Source organism: Spodoptera frugiperda, chromosome 8, assembly GCF_023101765.2.
Source record: "Spodoptera frugiperda isolate SF20-4 chromosome 8, AGI-APGP_CSIRO_Sfru_2.0, whole genome shotgun sequence".
NCBI classification, from domain to species: Eukaryota; Metazoa; Arthropoda; class Insecta; order Lepidoptera; family Noctuidae; genus Spodoptera; species Spodoptera frugiperda.
The window spans coordinates 4,397,410-4,414,758 of NC_064219.1; the positions used below are offsets into that span (position 1 = coordinate 4,397,410).

The following is a 17,349-nucleotide window of genomic DNA, read 5'->3' on the forward strand; positions in this document are numbered from 1 at the left end:
ATTTAAAAAATATATCAAAATTCTGTCGGTATCTTCCATTATTTAGTGACGATTCTTTATTAATAAGTAGAAAATTATAAGGTTTACTCCAAACAGTTCGACAAATATTCTTGAATTCTTTCCACTGTAAATCAGAACTAACATGCTCTTCATAAATGTGTTTTAAATTCACATCATCTTGCTTGAATATAATAAGAAAATTAACATTGTCACGTAATAATTGTTTTGGAATTTTTGAATAGGTTTGAGATAAATAGAAACAATCTATTTGTTTATGCCTACCCATACAAAAATAATTGCGGATATTTACTTGATTTTCGCATGCAACATCATCGAAAATAAATACAGAATTCGTTAATGCTTCACTCGGAGAAATTACATCTTTATCATCACTGAATTCGTAGAAGTTAATCTGCGGTACTCTTTTTAAAACTTCAGTCAAGAAACGGTATTTTGGTTGAAAAGTAGTTTTACAGTAAAGATAAAGGTTTCTAAATTTGAGCCCATTTTGATGCAGTAGTAAACTAATCATAACATTCGTTTTACCACAGTTTGATGGACCACACATTATACAGCGAATGGTATTCGGTAATAAAGCGCTATGTCTGATATGGTGAACGGAGTCATTTAATCTTATATTATTAACACTGAGGGATATGGGTTGCTTGATCAACTTCATCTTACCTATTAATTCAAAAACTACTTAACAGACACATATATACTTGTTTTATTTTGTTATATTAAGTCAAACAGGTGTTGAGTACAAGATTCTCATTGCAAAATGATGATTGTTATAGGTTTCAGGATTTATATAAGTCTGTAGGAAATAAAAGTCAAATATAAACCAAATGTATAGTTTATTAGGCAAATCTTATCTTTATTTAAGATACAACTATATATTTTGAATCATAGCAGTATACATTGTATAATACAAAATTTCTAGCATATGTAATCACAATGACCCCAAGGTAATGTATCTATTTGATTTGGTTGAACTAATCTTTTATCATCTATTCTATTTAAAATTACTTTATTAACTGCCTGTGAATACAGTACATGTTTGCTTGATTTAATCATATTCATCTTACATTTAAAAGTAATATTCTTAAATAAAACTTTCTTATAGTTAGATATTTTTAAACTTTTTGTAATTGGCCTTGATACACCTTTAGCTTTATTAATCTGTGTTTTCAGTGATTTAATACAATACAGTTTTGCTCTCAATCCAATAAATTCGGTTATTACATCACCACCTAATTCATCTTTAAACAAGCCGGGAATTTTATCGTTTAACTTTCGTATACAATAAGGATTATTAATGTCAAAATTACTAGTATCAAATTTCAATATATTATCATTCAAATCTTTATAAAAGTTTTGTGTATGTATTAAGTATAATAAACTGTCAGTATCGGTATAACACAGTTTTGCATTGTCACCGTACTTTTTTTTAATAAAGTCATAATGGAAATTATACATATGTTGTTTAGCATATTCCAGTACGGCAAAGCCAACATATATGGGTCTATCTAAAACAAGTTTTTCAGGATCCAATTGAATTGCAAGAAAATCTTCACTAAAAACACTAATACTTTTTAAGTTTGGTTTTGCAATTAGTTTCTCAGCACATAATGTTTTATTTGTTCTATTCTTATTATCATTCCACTTAGTCACCAGTTTAACATCAACCTGTTTTCGTTTATTTTCAATAGTTTTTCCAAATATTGAATTATTCAAAAGTTTAAAGAAATCTCTTTCAAATGATGTTTTAGCTGATTGACGTAATTGAGTATTTAAGTCTATATATTTTTTTAAAAAGTTTTCTTGTTTAAATTGGAGTATCCGATGAATTTTTTTTAAAATAAGTCCATGTCTAATACATTCTTTTAAATATATATAATGTATAACATAGTTGTACTTGTCATACAAGTTCGCGATTAACTTTTCTGTTTTCCCTCCTATGGGTATGAACTTTTCCGGAGCGAAAGGCAAATCTTTGTGTAAATTATGTAAATTATCTGGATACATCATGTCAACTTCTAAAATGTAACCGTACTCAGCATCGTCAGGAATATCAAACAAACAAAAATTGGCCATTTCGAAACTTGTCATGAATTTAAAATCTGATATAGGTAATTTTTTAGTCATTGCATATCCATAAAGATTGTTACAGTCAAGATATACTAAATATGACGACGGTCTAGAATCATCAAAATGAGGGAGGTAAATGTTATTGGCTTTAGCATATCGGTGAGAGCACTGTGCTAGTCCACCACGTATTCCTTTTTCTATCATCTTATAAATTTCTAAATCATGAATCAACTCGAGTTGAACACCCGTGTAAAGGAGCATGGCGTCCCAACTTAAACCAGGTGAACTTACATAGTGTGCAGGATCGAGATTATAATGCTGTAGACATATTTTTCTAAAATTTTCAAATATATCGCATAATAATAATACGTCACTTTTTAAATATAAATCAGTATATTCACCAAGACTACTAATATTAAAGTAATTCCAAACGGTTTGCGCATGTTCATACTCGCTATCAGTTATATGTTTCATTTGCAAACTATTGTAAAAACAATGTTTTGGTGGAAGTTGTGTCTCATTATATTTCTGCCATGAATCAATATATTCATATGGATATATACCCTTCCTTCGTATTAACTCGAATTTTTTGTCATCAGGAAAATGTGATTTTAAATTTAAGAAATCACTGTCTGTTAAACTTTTACTCAGATTATCGAGACTTGTGCTAAGAAACTGGAATGAATCTATGAATTTAATTTGCAAAGGTTTATAACATTTATCAGTTTCAATAATTTTTGTAAAGGATAAATATTTTTCTTTTGTTTTTGGAATTATTTTTATTTCACCATCATATTTAGACAATTCCTTGATAAATATATGGGAATCATAGCCAGATAAATTATGAAATATGACAGGTATGAATGGACAGACTTTATAAATTAAATTACAGTGTGAGTGAGCTGCACCTCTATATTCTGATGTAATATGATCATGATCTTGCACTTTGTCATCAAATAATAAATTTTTACAAATATGACATCTACTTGCACTACGATAATTATTCATTTGTTCTGGAGTCATAGGTTTCATAGCTTTTTTAGTAATCAAAACCTTATGTATTGATTTTGTTTCTTCAATTAATTTTTTGACAAACACTTGTACACAGTCTGTCCCTGTGTAAGTAACAAATTTATTTAAACTAGTGTCATGTGAACAACATACATAATATGCAAAACATGAAGGCAGGTGTAATTTATTTTTTATAGTATTTTTATTAGTATTTTCTTCATCATAATTGCATAATAGACTTTCAAAATCCGCGTATATAACAAAATTGATTTTTTGCTGTCTCTCAAAATGCTTAAATTGTAACGTGCTGTTTTTGTCTGGTAATAATGTTATAATTTTAGAACAGGCATGAGAGTGGAATTTCATTTCACTAGTAAAAAATTGCAAACATGTCTCACATAAATACATTCGACCTTTATGACGGGAAACTTGACGTCTCACTAAGCGTAAAAGATCTTTGATCAAACAATAATGAGCTCTGTCATTTTTCTCGAAATACAATAAATTAATATGCTTATCTTTCTTAAAATTTGTCACATAAAGAGGACCAGTTACAGTGTAATGTTGATCCAATCCGTAAATATTAATACTTAAATTACTGTTATTCTTTTCAAACAACCTGATGTCTTTGGCGGATGGTGGGAATGACATCCCTTTTATATTAAATATCGAATTAAAATGCGGATAAGAGCTTGTCCTACAGACATTGTTTTTGACTGGAAATAATCCTGCTAAGATGCTCCATAAAAAACAATATTCATCGTTATTGTAGACATTTATACAGCTCTTCGTATTTTTAATAACAACGGGTAGTTCTATATAAGATCCACCTCTCATGGGAGAATACTTATTTATATTTATTTCTAAATGACTTAGTGATGTGAATGACCATCCCGATTCACAGTGCTCAAATTCAGTTAATTTCATCTTAAAAGTTTCTCTCATATTTAAATAAATCTGATCAAAATCAGTACTCTTATAAATAACTTCGTATTTTGTATTAAATGACTTCAGCTGCTGCTCACCTGATTTAGGTAAAACAAAGTAAGCAAACAGCTCAAAGTTAACTTTAATACATGTATGTTTTAATAATGATAACTCAATTAATTTATAAACATCGTCTCGTTTTCCATCTAAGAACGCCTCCGGCAGGAGGTACTCGTCTTCTATAGATGGGTTTAAGCGATATGTCATTATTCTGTTTTTAAATGCTGTAGCTATTATATCAATATGTTCAAACTTTGACTTTATCAAACAATTCGATTTATGGATATTAGTTCGTTTATGATATCTGAATTCAGGTTTCGGTATCTCTGTTTTACATTTATCACAATACATATAACTTGATGGTGAATCAGTAGAGGGTGATTTCACTGAAAAGAAAAATGATACATACTATAAGATATACATACATTTAATTAAACAAAACTACATTTAAAATACATAGTTGTCTTAGGTTAATTAGTAAATACAGTTTAATGATTATACAGGTCCATATAAATGATTAATTGAGAGTTATGATTACGTACTTCATTATCTATTCTTTATTATACAGCTGTTTAATTCTACTGGTACGAGCTTATAAAAGTAGGTGTACGGTTTTTAAATTCTTTCCTTGTCTCCTTTATGAATGCATTTAAATGCCTCCAGGACTCGGTGTCCGAATTAGTTTTATTTTTGATAGTTATAACGGAGTGCCGCCATCGATTGACTGGTGGTACCCGCTCGATTTCGTCACTATTATAAACTTTTAGCTCAATATAAAAAGCCCCAGTTTTCTCTTCATCAATTTGTCGTGAGAAACCGTTAGCTAGCCTACGCGTAACATAGGAATAGATAGGTGCTGCTTTTTTACCGACGCTGTGATCCAGTTCGTCATCGTCGCTATCCGTGCCGAAGAGATCACGCACCGTAGCTCTCGACTTAGTCTTCTTACTAGCGGTAGGCTGGCTACCCGATGCCTTCTCTGCAGTCTTCCGCTTCTTTTTACTGGTCTTGACTGGGACTGGAGCGTCAACTATTGACTCATCTGAAGACGGGAACAACTGATCGGCCATTTGCGTGGACCTGAAAGTAAAGTAAAGTTTATTAAATAAACAGTATTAGTATTTTATTATTAAGTGGATAAATAATTGTTTTGTATGTTTTATTATATTACTCAATTAATGAATGATTGAATAGTAGAATGATCGAGTAGTAGAATAATCGAATAGTAGAATGATTGGACAATAGCGTAATTGTATAATAGATAATAAGGTTATGTAAACCAAGGTTACTTACATCTTGTAGATCTGGTAGATACTGGTAATCTCGTAGGTAGTCAGTGATTCTACTAGCCCTTGTAGAAATGTATTGCAATCGAACTTCAACTGCTACCCTCTTAAATAGTGGTAAATCTACGTCATATTATCCCAAATATGAAAAATGGCACGTGTAATCAAAATGCTGTGTCAGTTGACTGCATCCAAATACGATAGTTTACATTGTCTTCAATATTGTAATACTACACGGTTACAAGTCACAAAATAGATAAGTATAGAAGGCCAGCTCCCTATATTGAGCAATAATGCAACGAACATAAAAGCGAAGCGCGGGCACTGGCTCACGACTTGCCATGGATCCATGCAACTGATGTACGTACCCGTCTATGTTTACGTGCATCTGTCGTCACTCGTTGTATGGAGCCAACCTTCTGTGCCTATCTCTTTTGTGGTTACAATAAGTTTAGCTTACTGTAAAAATTTTTACCCGACTGCGTCAAGCAAAAGACAGTGATGTTTTCATAAACTTTTATTTTAAGAGAGAATAGAATATTTATGGATATATATATATATATATATATATATATATATATATAGTAGCCTATAATCCGTACTCAAGCTAATCCGAACGCCGCTGTAATACTGCCGCTGTCTTTAACTATAACTGAAAAGTGTGCCATACTGGATATGTAGTTTGAAAGAATGGAACTTCTCTTTCCCTTAATATGGTGTTGGAAAAGTACTGATTCATCAATAATTTTAAATCTTTTTGAAGGTGTAAACCACACCACATAAGATTAAGTTCGGATTAATCGTATATATATATATCCATAAATATATATATATATATATATATATTTATATTTTAATATAAAATACTTTTTTATAGAATCTGATTCATCAATAATTTTAAATCTTTTTGAAGGTGTAAACCACACCACATAAGATTAAGTGAATATATATATATCGATTCACTCAATCTTGTATTCGATCCCAGCAGATAGATGTACCGACACTTCTTTATAAGTAAATTAATAACTAATAAAAATATTACCTTCTTTTTTCAGGTGATATAAAAATTATAACTATGAAAAATGTTTAATAATAGCGGGCAAAGCCAGGCGTAACAATAGTATATCGATATTGCTATTTCGTTTTGATGTTTTGATCCATCCCTTAAAAAGAATTACAACTTACATTGCAAAGTTGTTGGGCACGTGTTGAGATGTTTTCAATTTCATCACACCATTTTCGTATAGGATGTAATACCTAGCAAAAACGTACGATTTTGAACTCTATAGATTACAATTAAATTATATATAAAGAGAAAAATTATTTAAGCTGTCTTTATCGTGTAATATCGGTAAGTTTTAATATTATTTCTCAGTATTTTATCCAACAATTAAAAAACATTACCAACATTATTATCAGACGGTACAATCATTATTTAATATGTCTAGTACATAAGTCAATATTTATTTCTACATAACACTATGTTTTAATCATAGTTGTTTTTATTTTTATTTATCTTTTTATTATATATAAAAATTATAACTTTGAAAAATGTTTAATAATAGCGGGCAAAGCCAGGCGTAACAATAGTATATCGATATTGCTATTTCGTTTTGATGTTTTGATCCATCCCTTAAAAAGAATTACAACTTACATTGCAAAGTTGTTGGGCACGTGTTGAGATGTTTTCAATTTCATCACACCATTTTCGTATAGGATGTAATACCTAGCAAAAACGTACGATTTTGAACTCTATAGATTACAATTAAATTATATATAAAGAGAAAAATTATTTAAAATCTAATCTGATTTCACACCTGACTGTTGCAGCTGTCTTTATCGTGTAATATCGGTAAGTTTTAATATTCTTTCTCAGTATTTTATCCAACAATTAAAAAACATTACCAACATTATTATCAGACGGTACAATCATTATTTAATATGTCTAGTACATAAGTCAATATTTATTTCTACATAACACTATGTTTTAATCATAGTTGTTTTTATTTTTATTTATCTTTTTGAGATAAAATAATAGTAAATGAAATATTAATTTAGAGTGTTTTTTTTTTCTAGGTATTTAACAAAGTCTAGACGTAGAATTGAATATGTCACGCTCACCTTCCTACAGTCCTGTTTTAGATAACATTGACCAACAACGTAACGTAAGTATCTAAACGACTATCGATGTTAACAATGAATTCTATTTAATAACGCAATTAAAATCATGCATATTTTTATTTCAGAATTTGATAGAGAGCTCAGATCCAGTTTTTAATCCATTTTACTATGCTCAAGACCGAGAGAGCTGGTACGCCGAAGTGTCGGCACAGGCATGTGAGGAGAGTAGACAGCAAGAAATAGAAAAGGAAAAATTAAAGAAGAAAAAAAATAAATCAAAATCTTTTAAAAACAAATCCTTTGTCATGCGTAAAGAGTCCGGGACCGTTCGCCGAATAATAAAAATAATTGTACATGATGTGGATGGTCGTCATATGGACGAAATAGACAGTGATCCAGATAGTGCAAGCGTCAATATACAATATTTAGTGCGAAGCGATATTGATGAAATCATGAGTGAAACTGAGTATTTAGTTACTAAAATAGTTAAAAAGTTAAGTTCAACTTCATGTAATTGATATTTAAAATATAATCATTCTAAATATTATTTGCTTTTTATTTCTACGTCATAAAATTTTAAGTAAATAGATCATTCCTGTAGAAGTAGATAGGGTGCTATACCTTGATAAGGTCTAACATATCAAGACATACATATATACATACATACATCATTTTACATACCAAGCTATATCTGTGTAACCGTGTTTATATTTTACTAATAGAAAACTATACTTAATTATACTTGTTTCGAATCAGGACCAAACCCAGGACCTCCCTAGTTTTAATAATGATATTTGTGTACCTTGTTTGTGGAAATGACATAAATAAGTTATCGCATCACTGACGTATATCGTAAGCTTTATATAAGACGACATCGGAGAACGTATAACCGCATTCAATTATTTGCACTGCAATGTGCTGAATAGATGATATTGAATTATCGAATACACAATTGAATACTGAATGGATAAGTTGTATTAGCACAGATACACACTTGCTCATTACACGTATACAGGTGCGTCGCAGAATACATACCTTAATATTAATTTCATGAATAATTAAATCATTGCACCTATTTTCGAATATATGAATGATGGTTGAAATTGAGTGTTTCTGGATCTAATCTCGGAACCCCTACTTTCGAATATGTGAATGATAGTTGAAATTGGGTGTTTCTGGATCCCATCTGATCCAGAAACCCCAATTTCAACCTACTCTCGAGGAAAGCGTTTATGATATGGTCCCTAGGTGTGGTGGCATGGCGAAGCTTCGGCGGACGGACATGACCCATTGCAGCTCTTGTTGGTGGTGACCTGGATTGAGCAGGATGTGCTTGAGCGACGCTACTTCCCCGCGAGCGGATCCGGACGCTCCCCTTTTGAAGGGTGATGAAATAATACCCGCAGCCGTGCAAATGGCTGATGTTATTGCCCACAGGTTACTTCGCGAGGTTCGTTCCTTGTGTTGCCCTTCAGCGTTTCGTTGCTGTTGTTGCAGAGCGCTCTGTTCCAAATACTTTTGCTGCAAACGCTCCGAACCACTTAAGGAATCAACGCTTGGCGGATCCTGGACCGTTTTTCTGAGGAAGCTAAGGTCTTCACCCCTGTCCTCATAAACGATGACTTCATGATGTTCGGAAGCCTGAACACAGCCCATGAGATCCGCTATCTTTCCCTTCTCGGAAGCCACCACTGCAGCATCCACGCTGATAACCCTTGACTGTACGCCCTCTACTTGACCCCACTTGCCTATACCGGACAACACCTTACATGCCTGTTCGAAGCAGGTCATCGCGTCAACGCCGGAAAACATTGCGATTGTTTTGTTGCGCGTTCGCAACAGTCGACAGCTTTGACCCACCAGTTTTATTTCTGGCAGTGCTTCGAAGACTCTGCGCCTCATGCTTGTTTTAAAAGTGCTGCCATTCAGATAGTTAATAAATATTATGTTAAATCACATAAACAGTCTATAAGTGGCCACTGCTGACCAAATACCTCGTCTCGTACGGATAGGATATTTTTTTAATTACATACCACCACATTAGGATTTTCTCTAGTGTAGTGGGTGCGTTTACAAACATAAAAATGAATCTATGGATCACACAAGGAGTTGTTCCGGGAATCGGAACACGTTGCATGACAGCCTGTTGCTGAGCCACCGCGCCAACTACGCCAGTGTGAAAACACAAATCCGCCTTGAACAAGCGTGTTGATTAATGCTCATACTCTTTGTGTGAGAAGAGGCCTTTGCACAACAGCCTAAGTGCCCACTTAGGCTGTAGATGTAATGTGATACAATGATCGAAAAAAAGACAAATGGCAAAAAGCCAAAGAAACCCTTCGTCAAACATCGCTTACCCTTTACAAAAAAGGTCGGTTAAATAAAAATACACTTACTTACTTACTTGGGAAGTCCTGATTAAATATTTGATTTCTTGTTACGGTAGCTAATCTGCGGGTAACTGCCTGTATTTATATAAATTATCTTCGTGTAACTACGTTATGTGTACCTATTTGTGGGTAGTCCGAGTTTCGCTAGAGTGCGAGGGGTGGGGAGCGAGCAATGTTTAAAATTATCATTAGTGTTTAAACTGTGGTAGTGAGCGGACGTGCGTGGTAGTGTAGGCAATAATTAAAATATTATGTGTCTTGGGATGTAATTATGTAGTTAGGTAGGTGTTTGTTGTTATTTAAAGGAATTATAAAATAGATTCAGAAAGGATGCAAATAGTTTTAAACTTTTACACGTCTTTGTGTTTACGATAAGTTGAATACAAATAAGAAAAGTATATTAAGGAATAGTATGAGTTCCCGGGTCGGGCAAAGCAATAAGCGCTACCGGTTTTTTAAGGTTTTTCGAAAATTTCGTAGTAGCAAAACGGAGTCTGGTTTTATGCCTATTATATGGCAATATGCTCACCCCCTATTACATGAGACTTATAACACAAATGGTGAAAATGTACCTACATTATACAGTGCATTACGTGCCGAAATGCACTTCTGCCTACCCCTTTAGGGAGACAAGGCGTGACGATGTGATGTCTGTATGTTACAAGAAAAACCCTGTCATTAGACAGGGCTTGCGTAATAACAAACTTCATGATTACATTATTTTATGTAACAATATAAAATATTTATCTTTAGAAATGTCAACAATTAACGTCAAATTGTTACGTCCATAGTTCGCTTTTACTAAAAGATCTTAGAATTAGTGGCATATTCTAGGAAATATTTCAGTCAGATACCTACTTCATAGGTATTGTTTTGTTTCATAGTACCTATTAAATTAGGCAGGTGTTTATTATTACCTACTACTAGAAATGTTTCCTCAATTAGAGGGCTTTTCCATTAGAGATGTGCTATGCTACGTTGCTGTAGATGCGTAATTGGTTTCCACCAATCATATTCATTGGTACACATAACTTAGAAGTGGTGGAAATGGACTTGGCTAAGCCATGTTTTTTAAGGAAAGATGCGTGCTATAGACGCGTGCCGTCACATCGTTTCACAGCATAGCTATTAGATAAGCTTCGTACCGTATCTACTTAGCACATGTCTGGTGGAAAAGCATTCTTAGTTCCAGTTGATGTAACTAGGTTGTAAATTATTATTATTAATCTCTCCGATTTCCGAGGTATTTATTTAGTAATATCACAGAGACTAAAAGATACATTATTATGTCTGGTTTGAAACAAAAATGGCGAAAAGTGTGTTACATTTTACACATTTTCTTACCCCTTTGAGATACAAAAAGGGGAGAATTTCTGAACAAATATATACTGACTATTAAACTTTATATTGTACTATACCAAGTAACTTATGAATTTGAAACCATGGCTAACTGAGCACTTACTTTAGTTCATCCCCCAGGGTTCGAACTTGTGACCAACCCTTTTCAAACTGCTGACGTCATGCACTACGCCCTTACAACTTCCTCTGTGGGAGGCAATGGGTCATTGAACATCAATCTACACAAACCAGTTTACCATGGTCTCTCTTTATATAATCTTTTCCCACATTCTAAGGTCAGTTTATACTGGATTTGTGTAGGTAGATATGTAGTCGTTTGCAACAAAAGCCCTTAACATTATGTAATCCTGTTAGGATATTATTTTTCGAGTTGCTTAAGGAAATGAAATATAGAGAGTAATAAAAAGGGAAGTGGTGTTTGCATTGCCGTTTACATATGAGGCCATGAGAGCCAGAGTGGCCTAACTGACATTTTTTCAAAACCAATTTTATTTGACAAAAAATATGCAAACGATATCTTATAGCGCCACAATGGCCTAAAAATAGTTTTAAAAGCATCCCAGAGATGGCGTTATGATCAACCATCTTTGCCTATTTGAATTTTGCAAAGTTTAGTAGTGCTATAATGGCCTAAGTGAGATAGGCCATTTTTGCACTATGGCAACACAACATCTTGACGTTTAGGCCAAATTGTCAATTTTTAATCTATGATGATCAGCTGTGATTTGCTGTTATTTAGTTTTTGTTTTGTTGTTAGTGTCTGCTAATTAAAATGGATAATATGGAAGCAGGAACCTCTGGTAATGTAGAAAAGACAATGCAAGGTAAGTTTAACATAATATTTTCATATACGATAAAATAACATTATTTCTTTATCAATATATTCATAACGAATATATTTTGAACAATTTTACGGGTTATGTTACGTTTGAAGCAATTATTGAAGTAAATAATTATCTAGGAAGTTACATGTAAAGTTGTTTTTATTAAAGGTAATTGAAGAGGTATTTTTTATGCAAATCATTTACTTTCAGAAATCTTCGGCGTGGATGAGGACGATCCCTATCAAGATTCAGGCTCGGAGTATTTGCCAACAAGGTCGCCATCGCCAGCTGACGTGGATCTACTGGACATTTTGGATGCAGAAAACCAGTCCCCAAATGTCGCTCATCCCACTGCAAGCCCAGAAAATACCGAAGAGCAATGTAAGCCAAGAAAGCGACTACGACAGCCAAGTAAGTGGAAAAAAAATATCCGCAAGGAGAAACGTGCTAAAGGAGAGGAATATGTAAATACAAAAGGTAACACTGTCCCTTCGAAAAGTATAAACACAGATATACCATGTAAATGTGCACAGAAATGCCATGATAAAATTAATTCTGAACAGCAAAAAGAACTCTTTAATAGATTTTATGCTATGGAAAATTTTGATTTGCAGTCATCTTACATCTTTTCATTAGTGAAAGTGTTACCTAAAAAGAGATCCTCTATTTCCACGAATGGCCAACAAACTGATTCTAGACGCTCCAATACCAGGGTGTATACAATGCCGAATTCTGAAGGATTGTCCACTACGGTATGTAAGGAATTCTTCAAAAAAATATTTGCAGTATCTGATGGAAGACTATCCAGAGTTTTAAAAAGGAAACTGTCCATTCCTACACCACCCATTGATGCAAGGGGAAGGCATGCCCCTGTCAATAAGACAAGTGAAGAAAAGATTCAACGCGTCAAAGAATTCATTGATAAATTCCCGAAGTATGAATCACATTACACACTACACAAGAGCACGAACAGAAGATTCTTAGCGCCGGATCTAAGTTTGCCGAAAATGTATGCTCTTTACTGTAATGATACTCCAGAGTCAGAAAGGGTTTCAGATTTTATGTTCAGAAAAGTATTTAATCAACACTTCAACCTATCATTTCATGCCCCTATATCTGATTCTTGCAAAAAATGTGACAACCTTAAGATTAAGATAGATGCAGCTAGTTCACAAGAAGCAAAAGAACAATTTGAGTTACAGAAAAAGGTACACCTTGCAAAAGCTGACTCAGCAAAAGACAATTACAAAATAGATAAAAATCTTGCTAAAGAAGATACAGACGTTACTGTAATCGTATTTGACCTCATGAAAACATTACCTACTCCAGTAATATCAACTGGAGTGTGTTATTATAAAAGGCAGCTATGGACATACAACTTAGGCATACATGATGCTGCAACTGACATTGCGACGATGTGTGTATGGGACGAAACAGTAGCTTCGAGAGGGCCTCAGGAAATAGGGTCTTGTTTATTGCGTTACATAAAAGAAAACGTCAAGACTAAAACATTGATCTTATATTCTGACCAATGTGGTGGCCAGAACAGAAATATAAAAATGGCTACTCTTTGTCAATATATTACTAGTCATCCAAACTATGTTGTAGAAAAAATAGACCATAAATTTTTTGTAAGTGGTCATTCTTACTTGGCATGTGATCAAGACTTCGGATTGATTGAAAAACAGAAAAAATTCTTTAAGGATATTTTTATACCGGACGATTGGATTAAAGTTATAAAAGCTGCAAGAAAGAAGAATGCTTTTAAAATTATGAAAATGACAACAGATGATTTTGTTTCAACGAAAAAACTTGAAAATAATATTACCAATCGGAAGGTCACTGCAGAGAAATCAAAAGTAAAGTGGCTGAGTATTCAGTGGCTTCTTTACCACAAGATCCACCCATTTTCAATATTTTTTAAATATTCAAATAATCCTGAGGTCTTATTTGAAAACGTTAACATTAAGAAAAGGAATTCCATCAATATTGCTGACTTGGAGCTAGACCTTCTTTATCCCTTGGGAAAACAAATTAGCGTGGAGAAGAAAAAGGACTTGATAGAACTTCTGCAATACATTCCCCCAGTATATCATGACTTTTATAATAACATAAAAGCAAATGCATCAGCACCGAACGATCTGTATGTGGGAGAGGAAGAAGTGGATAGTGATTGAGTGAGCAAGAAATGTTTAAAATTTAATTATCCTTACAATAATAGACACCCCTACTTCACTCAATCACCTGCTGAGTGATAAAGTGTGGTAAGGATGTCTATATATATGTCTATCTTAATTATTTTTTTCTTAATTAATAAATAGTTTGGCTTAACTGCTTAATTTTTTCTTCAATACACCCGAAACCCCAAATGCCAGAGTGGCCTAACTGAAAATAATTTTATGGATATGATGACTAGAGTTAGTAAAATCATTAAAAGTTAAGGAATATTACATAATAAGAAAGTAAGACCGCAAATAATGTCATAATATATTTATTTACTAAAGTTAAAATTATTTTAAATCAGGGCTCACTGTTTTTCCTTAATACTGTAATTTTTTGTTTAATAAGTTAGGCCGCTCTGGCTCTCATGGCCTCATATGTTATCGTGACTTTTATTCCCAAAAAGGATTGGTAGAGGAGCTTAGGTATATTCTTTTTTGAGATGGGAGCATAGTGATGGTACGTGATCTGTGCCATCCATGCACAGTTGTAGCACGGAGTTTGGAAATGTGCCCAGTATATGGCAATAGGCTCACCCCTTATTACATGGGACTTATAGCACAAATGGTGAAAAGTGGGTGTACATTGTATAGCGGCATTACGTGCCGTAATGTGCACCTCTGCCTACCCCTTCGAAGATAAAAGGCGTGACGTTGTGTGCGTGTTATCATTTCACATCATTTTTGATCTAAGGAAAATTCTTCACTAACGGACACAAACACGGACAACAAAGTTCTTAAAACCTAGGTCTATAAACAGTGTAAACCTAGGTCATCTAGGTACATAAACAAGCATCGGCGGTGGTCGCCCAAGCAATATTAATGTTCACATAAACTTATTAATTACAGTAAATGAATGCACCACAGTGTTGCAAGCGGTAAATTTATTAAAAGAGTCGTTATTTTGTAAAGACATTGTAATGTATCGCTATTAGTTCTTATTTTTATTGTTGTTAATTGGCTAGTTGATTTTTATAGTAGGTAAGTAAATTATTATGTTATAGGCTTACTCGCTATTTGACGAGGAACTCGACTAGTTTCAAGCCATGCTGCATGCATACCTGCATTGCAAGCATGCCAGTAGAGCTGATGCCAGATCCGAAGCTGCGGACAACGTAACAGGTTACCAGGGCTCCGGCTCAAAGCAGGAGAAGGAACGGGGTGGTTTTTAGTAAGTAAGAGTCTGACACTCTCTCTCGCCTACCCAAAGCAAGAGAGGGCAGTAGATGATTTTTCTCTTTCAAAAAAAGACTCGTATCTATGGGTATTTATCGATAAAACTGTCTGGTTAGGTATAATAATAGCCCAGTGTGGTTAGGTTTAATACTCGTGAAAATTCTTGGCCTTTGACTCTATATTCTATAATTTTCCACCATCATCTTCTATCCAAAACCAAATTCTTAGAATTTCAAAATCAATAATGTTCCCCAACCCAACACTAGGCCAATAACGCAGCCATTCAGTTCAAAATTTACAAATTGATATAGCAAATGTATGATAAACAGGTTATTTCAAATTCTTCCCATTCATAAACTCCAATACAAATGTTAACAAAACGCTTTTCCAAAGAAAAGACGAAACATTTAAATTTAAATAAACATGTTCTTAAAAAAATAATGAGAAAGTTTTGTGTCGATGTGATGTTCTTAAATATTTGTGAGCCAATAACGCTAAAACTGGTGAACCGATTGCGATGATATTTTACAAACAGATAGGCCAGATGCAGTATTAAAACATAAATATTCTTTTACCTTAAAATATATGTGTTTGTTACGGGCAAAACTGCGGTCACATACACTATTTTATTCTAAAAGTAGTCTTTATTACACATAGAATATTGTGTTTATTTTTGGGATGCATGAAGTACCATTATTATGTTAATTTAATTCAAAATCTATTTATAGTGATAGTTGGATTATTGGAAATCAAATAAAATAAAGCAGTTTGATAGATAAACATCTCGTTGAGAGTGAAACACCATTTATATCAGACCCCTATGAAGTATCGTAACGTATTTTTATAGATTTGAAATGGTCTAACTAATTTACTTAATATTAAAGTGAGGTCTTTATTTGTTTGCTTATTGCGCTTCTCACGCCTAAACTGCTGAATCTATGTAAATGAATTTTCGTATGGAAATAGACCTTAGAGACTATTATAGATAGAAAAATATTATGAAGAAAATCTGTTTATTTGCGTATGACATAAAACTAATCGGTTAATCGGGCATTAGGAAGTAATTGCACCTCCGGTAACATCACTTACACAACGAAACTCAACGCAAGTGTTATTTCACGTCGGTTTTCTGTGAGGCCGTGGTATCACTCCGGTCGAGCCGGCCCATTCGTGCCGAAGCTTTCCCATGCTTAAAAATATTACGTTTTAGCCTATATTTACTTATTAAAATCATTATCATTTTTGCCAAACTTCACGCACATATAAATAAACAAACAAACTCGTAAATATCTTAAAACCCAGTAGTATCTGTGTAGAACGTAGATTCAGTACAGAATATCCGTATAAGATCAGTTGCTATCTAAATAGCATCGGTCGGATAATATAGTGGACCGATATCCGACCGCTTTGGTCCTGCAATTGCACTTTATTGTCTTTTCCTAAAGATATACGTATAACATTCAGAATTACAGTATCACTACATAGTATAAAACAAAGTCGCTTTCTCTGTCCTTATGTCCAATTGTATGCTTAAATCTTTAAAACTACGCAACTGGTTTTGATGCGGGTTTTTAATAGATAGAGTGATTTATAAGGAAGGTTTATATGTATAAATTATAACACATGCATAATATATAACCACTGCACCCTTGCGAATCCGGTATCACTAGTGATCCTATAAATGTGAAAATTTGTTTGTGTGTTTAGATGGTTGTCCGTCAATCACATTGAGTCGGGCAGATGTTTCTCTGTTCTTCAAAGTTTAGGCTAATAAGCACCACCTATTCCTATCACTGCATATTATACAACATTCGACATTCCCTTTAACCATCAATAAGTAATATATTTTAAACACCTAATTTATTTAACAAAATTCACGAGACTA

General features: G+C 33.4%; 2 protein-coding genes and 1 long non-coding RNA gene across 3 annotated transcripts; 2 read left to right on the top strand and 1 right to left on the bottom strand.

Moving 5' to 3' along the window:
- Positions 1 to 840: 840 nt before the first annotated feature.
- Positions 841 to 5,951, bottom strand: LOC118273393 (uncharacterized). The gene is made up of 2 exons (XM_035590340.2): positions 5,383 to 5,951; positions 841 to 5,169 (listed from the first exon to the last, which is right to left on the bottom strand). Exon 2 carries the CDS (start codon positions 4,438 to 4,440, stop codon positions 940 to 942), a length of 3,501 nt encoding a protein of 1,166 aa, XP_035446233.2. The 5' UTR covers positions 4,441 to 5,169; positions 5,383 to 5,951; the 3' UTR covers positions 841 to 939.
- A 579-nt stretch (positions 5,952 to 6,530) lies between these two features.
- Positions 6,531 to 8,043, top strand: LOC118278921 (uncharacterized). Its single transcript, XR_004783933.2, has 3 exons — positions 6,531 to 7,227; positions 7,452 to 7,540; positions 7,622 to 8,043. It is a non-coding gene; the product is annotated as an uncharacterized LOC118278921 (long non-coding RNA).
- Positions 8,044 to 11,675: 3,632 nt separating this feature from the next.
- Positions 11,676 to 14,400, top strand: LOC118277413 (uncharacterized). Its single transcript, XM_035596191.2, has 2 exons — positions 11,676 to 12,069; positions 12,280 to 14,400. The coding sequence occupies exons 1-2, from the start codon at positions 12,018 to 12,020 to the stop codon at positions 14,244 to 14,246; spliced, it is 2,019 nt and encodes a 672-aa protein (XP_035452084.2). The 5' UTR covers positions 11,676 to 12,017; the 3' UTR covers positions 14,247 to 14,400.
- Positions 14,401 to 17,349: the final 2,949 nt, after the last annotated feature.

What these genes read in the sequence shown, in the direction of transcription:
- LOC118273393 (XM_035590340.2), bottom strand. Translation starts at nt 4,440, where the DNA reads ATGTATTGTGATAAATGTAAAACAGAGATACCGAAACCTGAATTCAGA.
- LOC118277413 (XM_035596191.2), top strand. Translation starts at nt 12,018, where the DNA reads ATGGATAATATGGAAGCAGGAACCTCTGGTAATGTAGAAAAGACAATG. An exon ending in TGTAGAAAAGACAATGCAAG is followed by an intron (nt 12,070 to 12,279) that starts GTAAGTTTAACA and finishes ATTTACTTTCAG; the next exon opens with AAATCTTCGGCGTGGATGAG.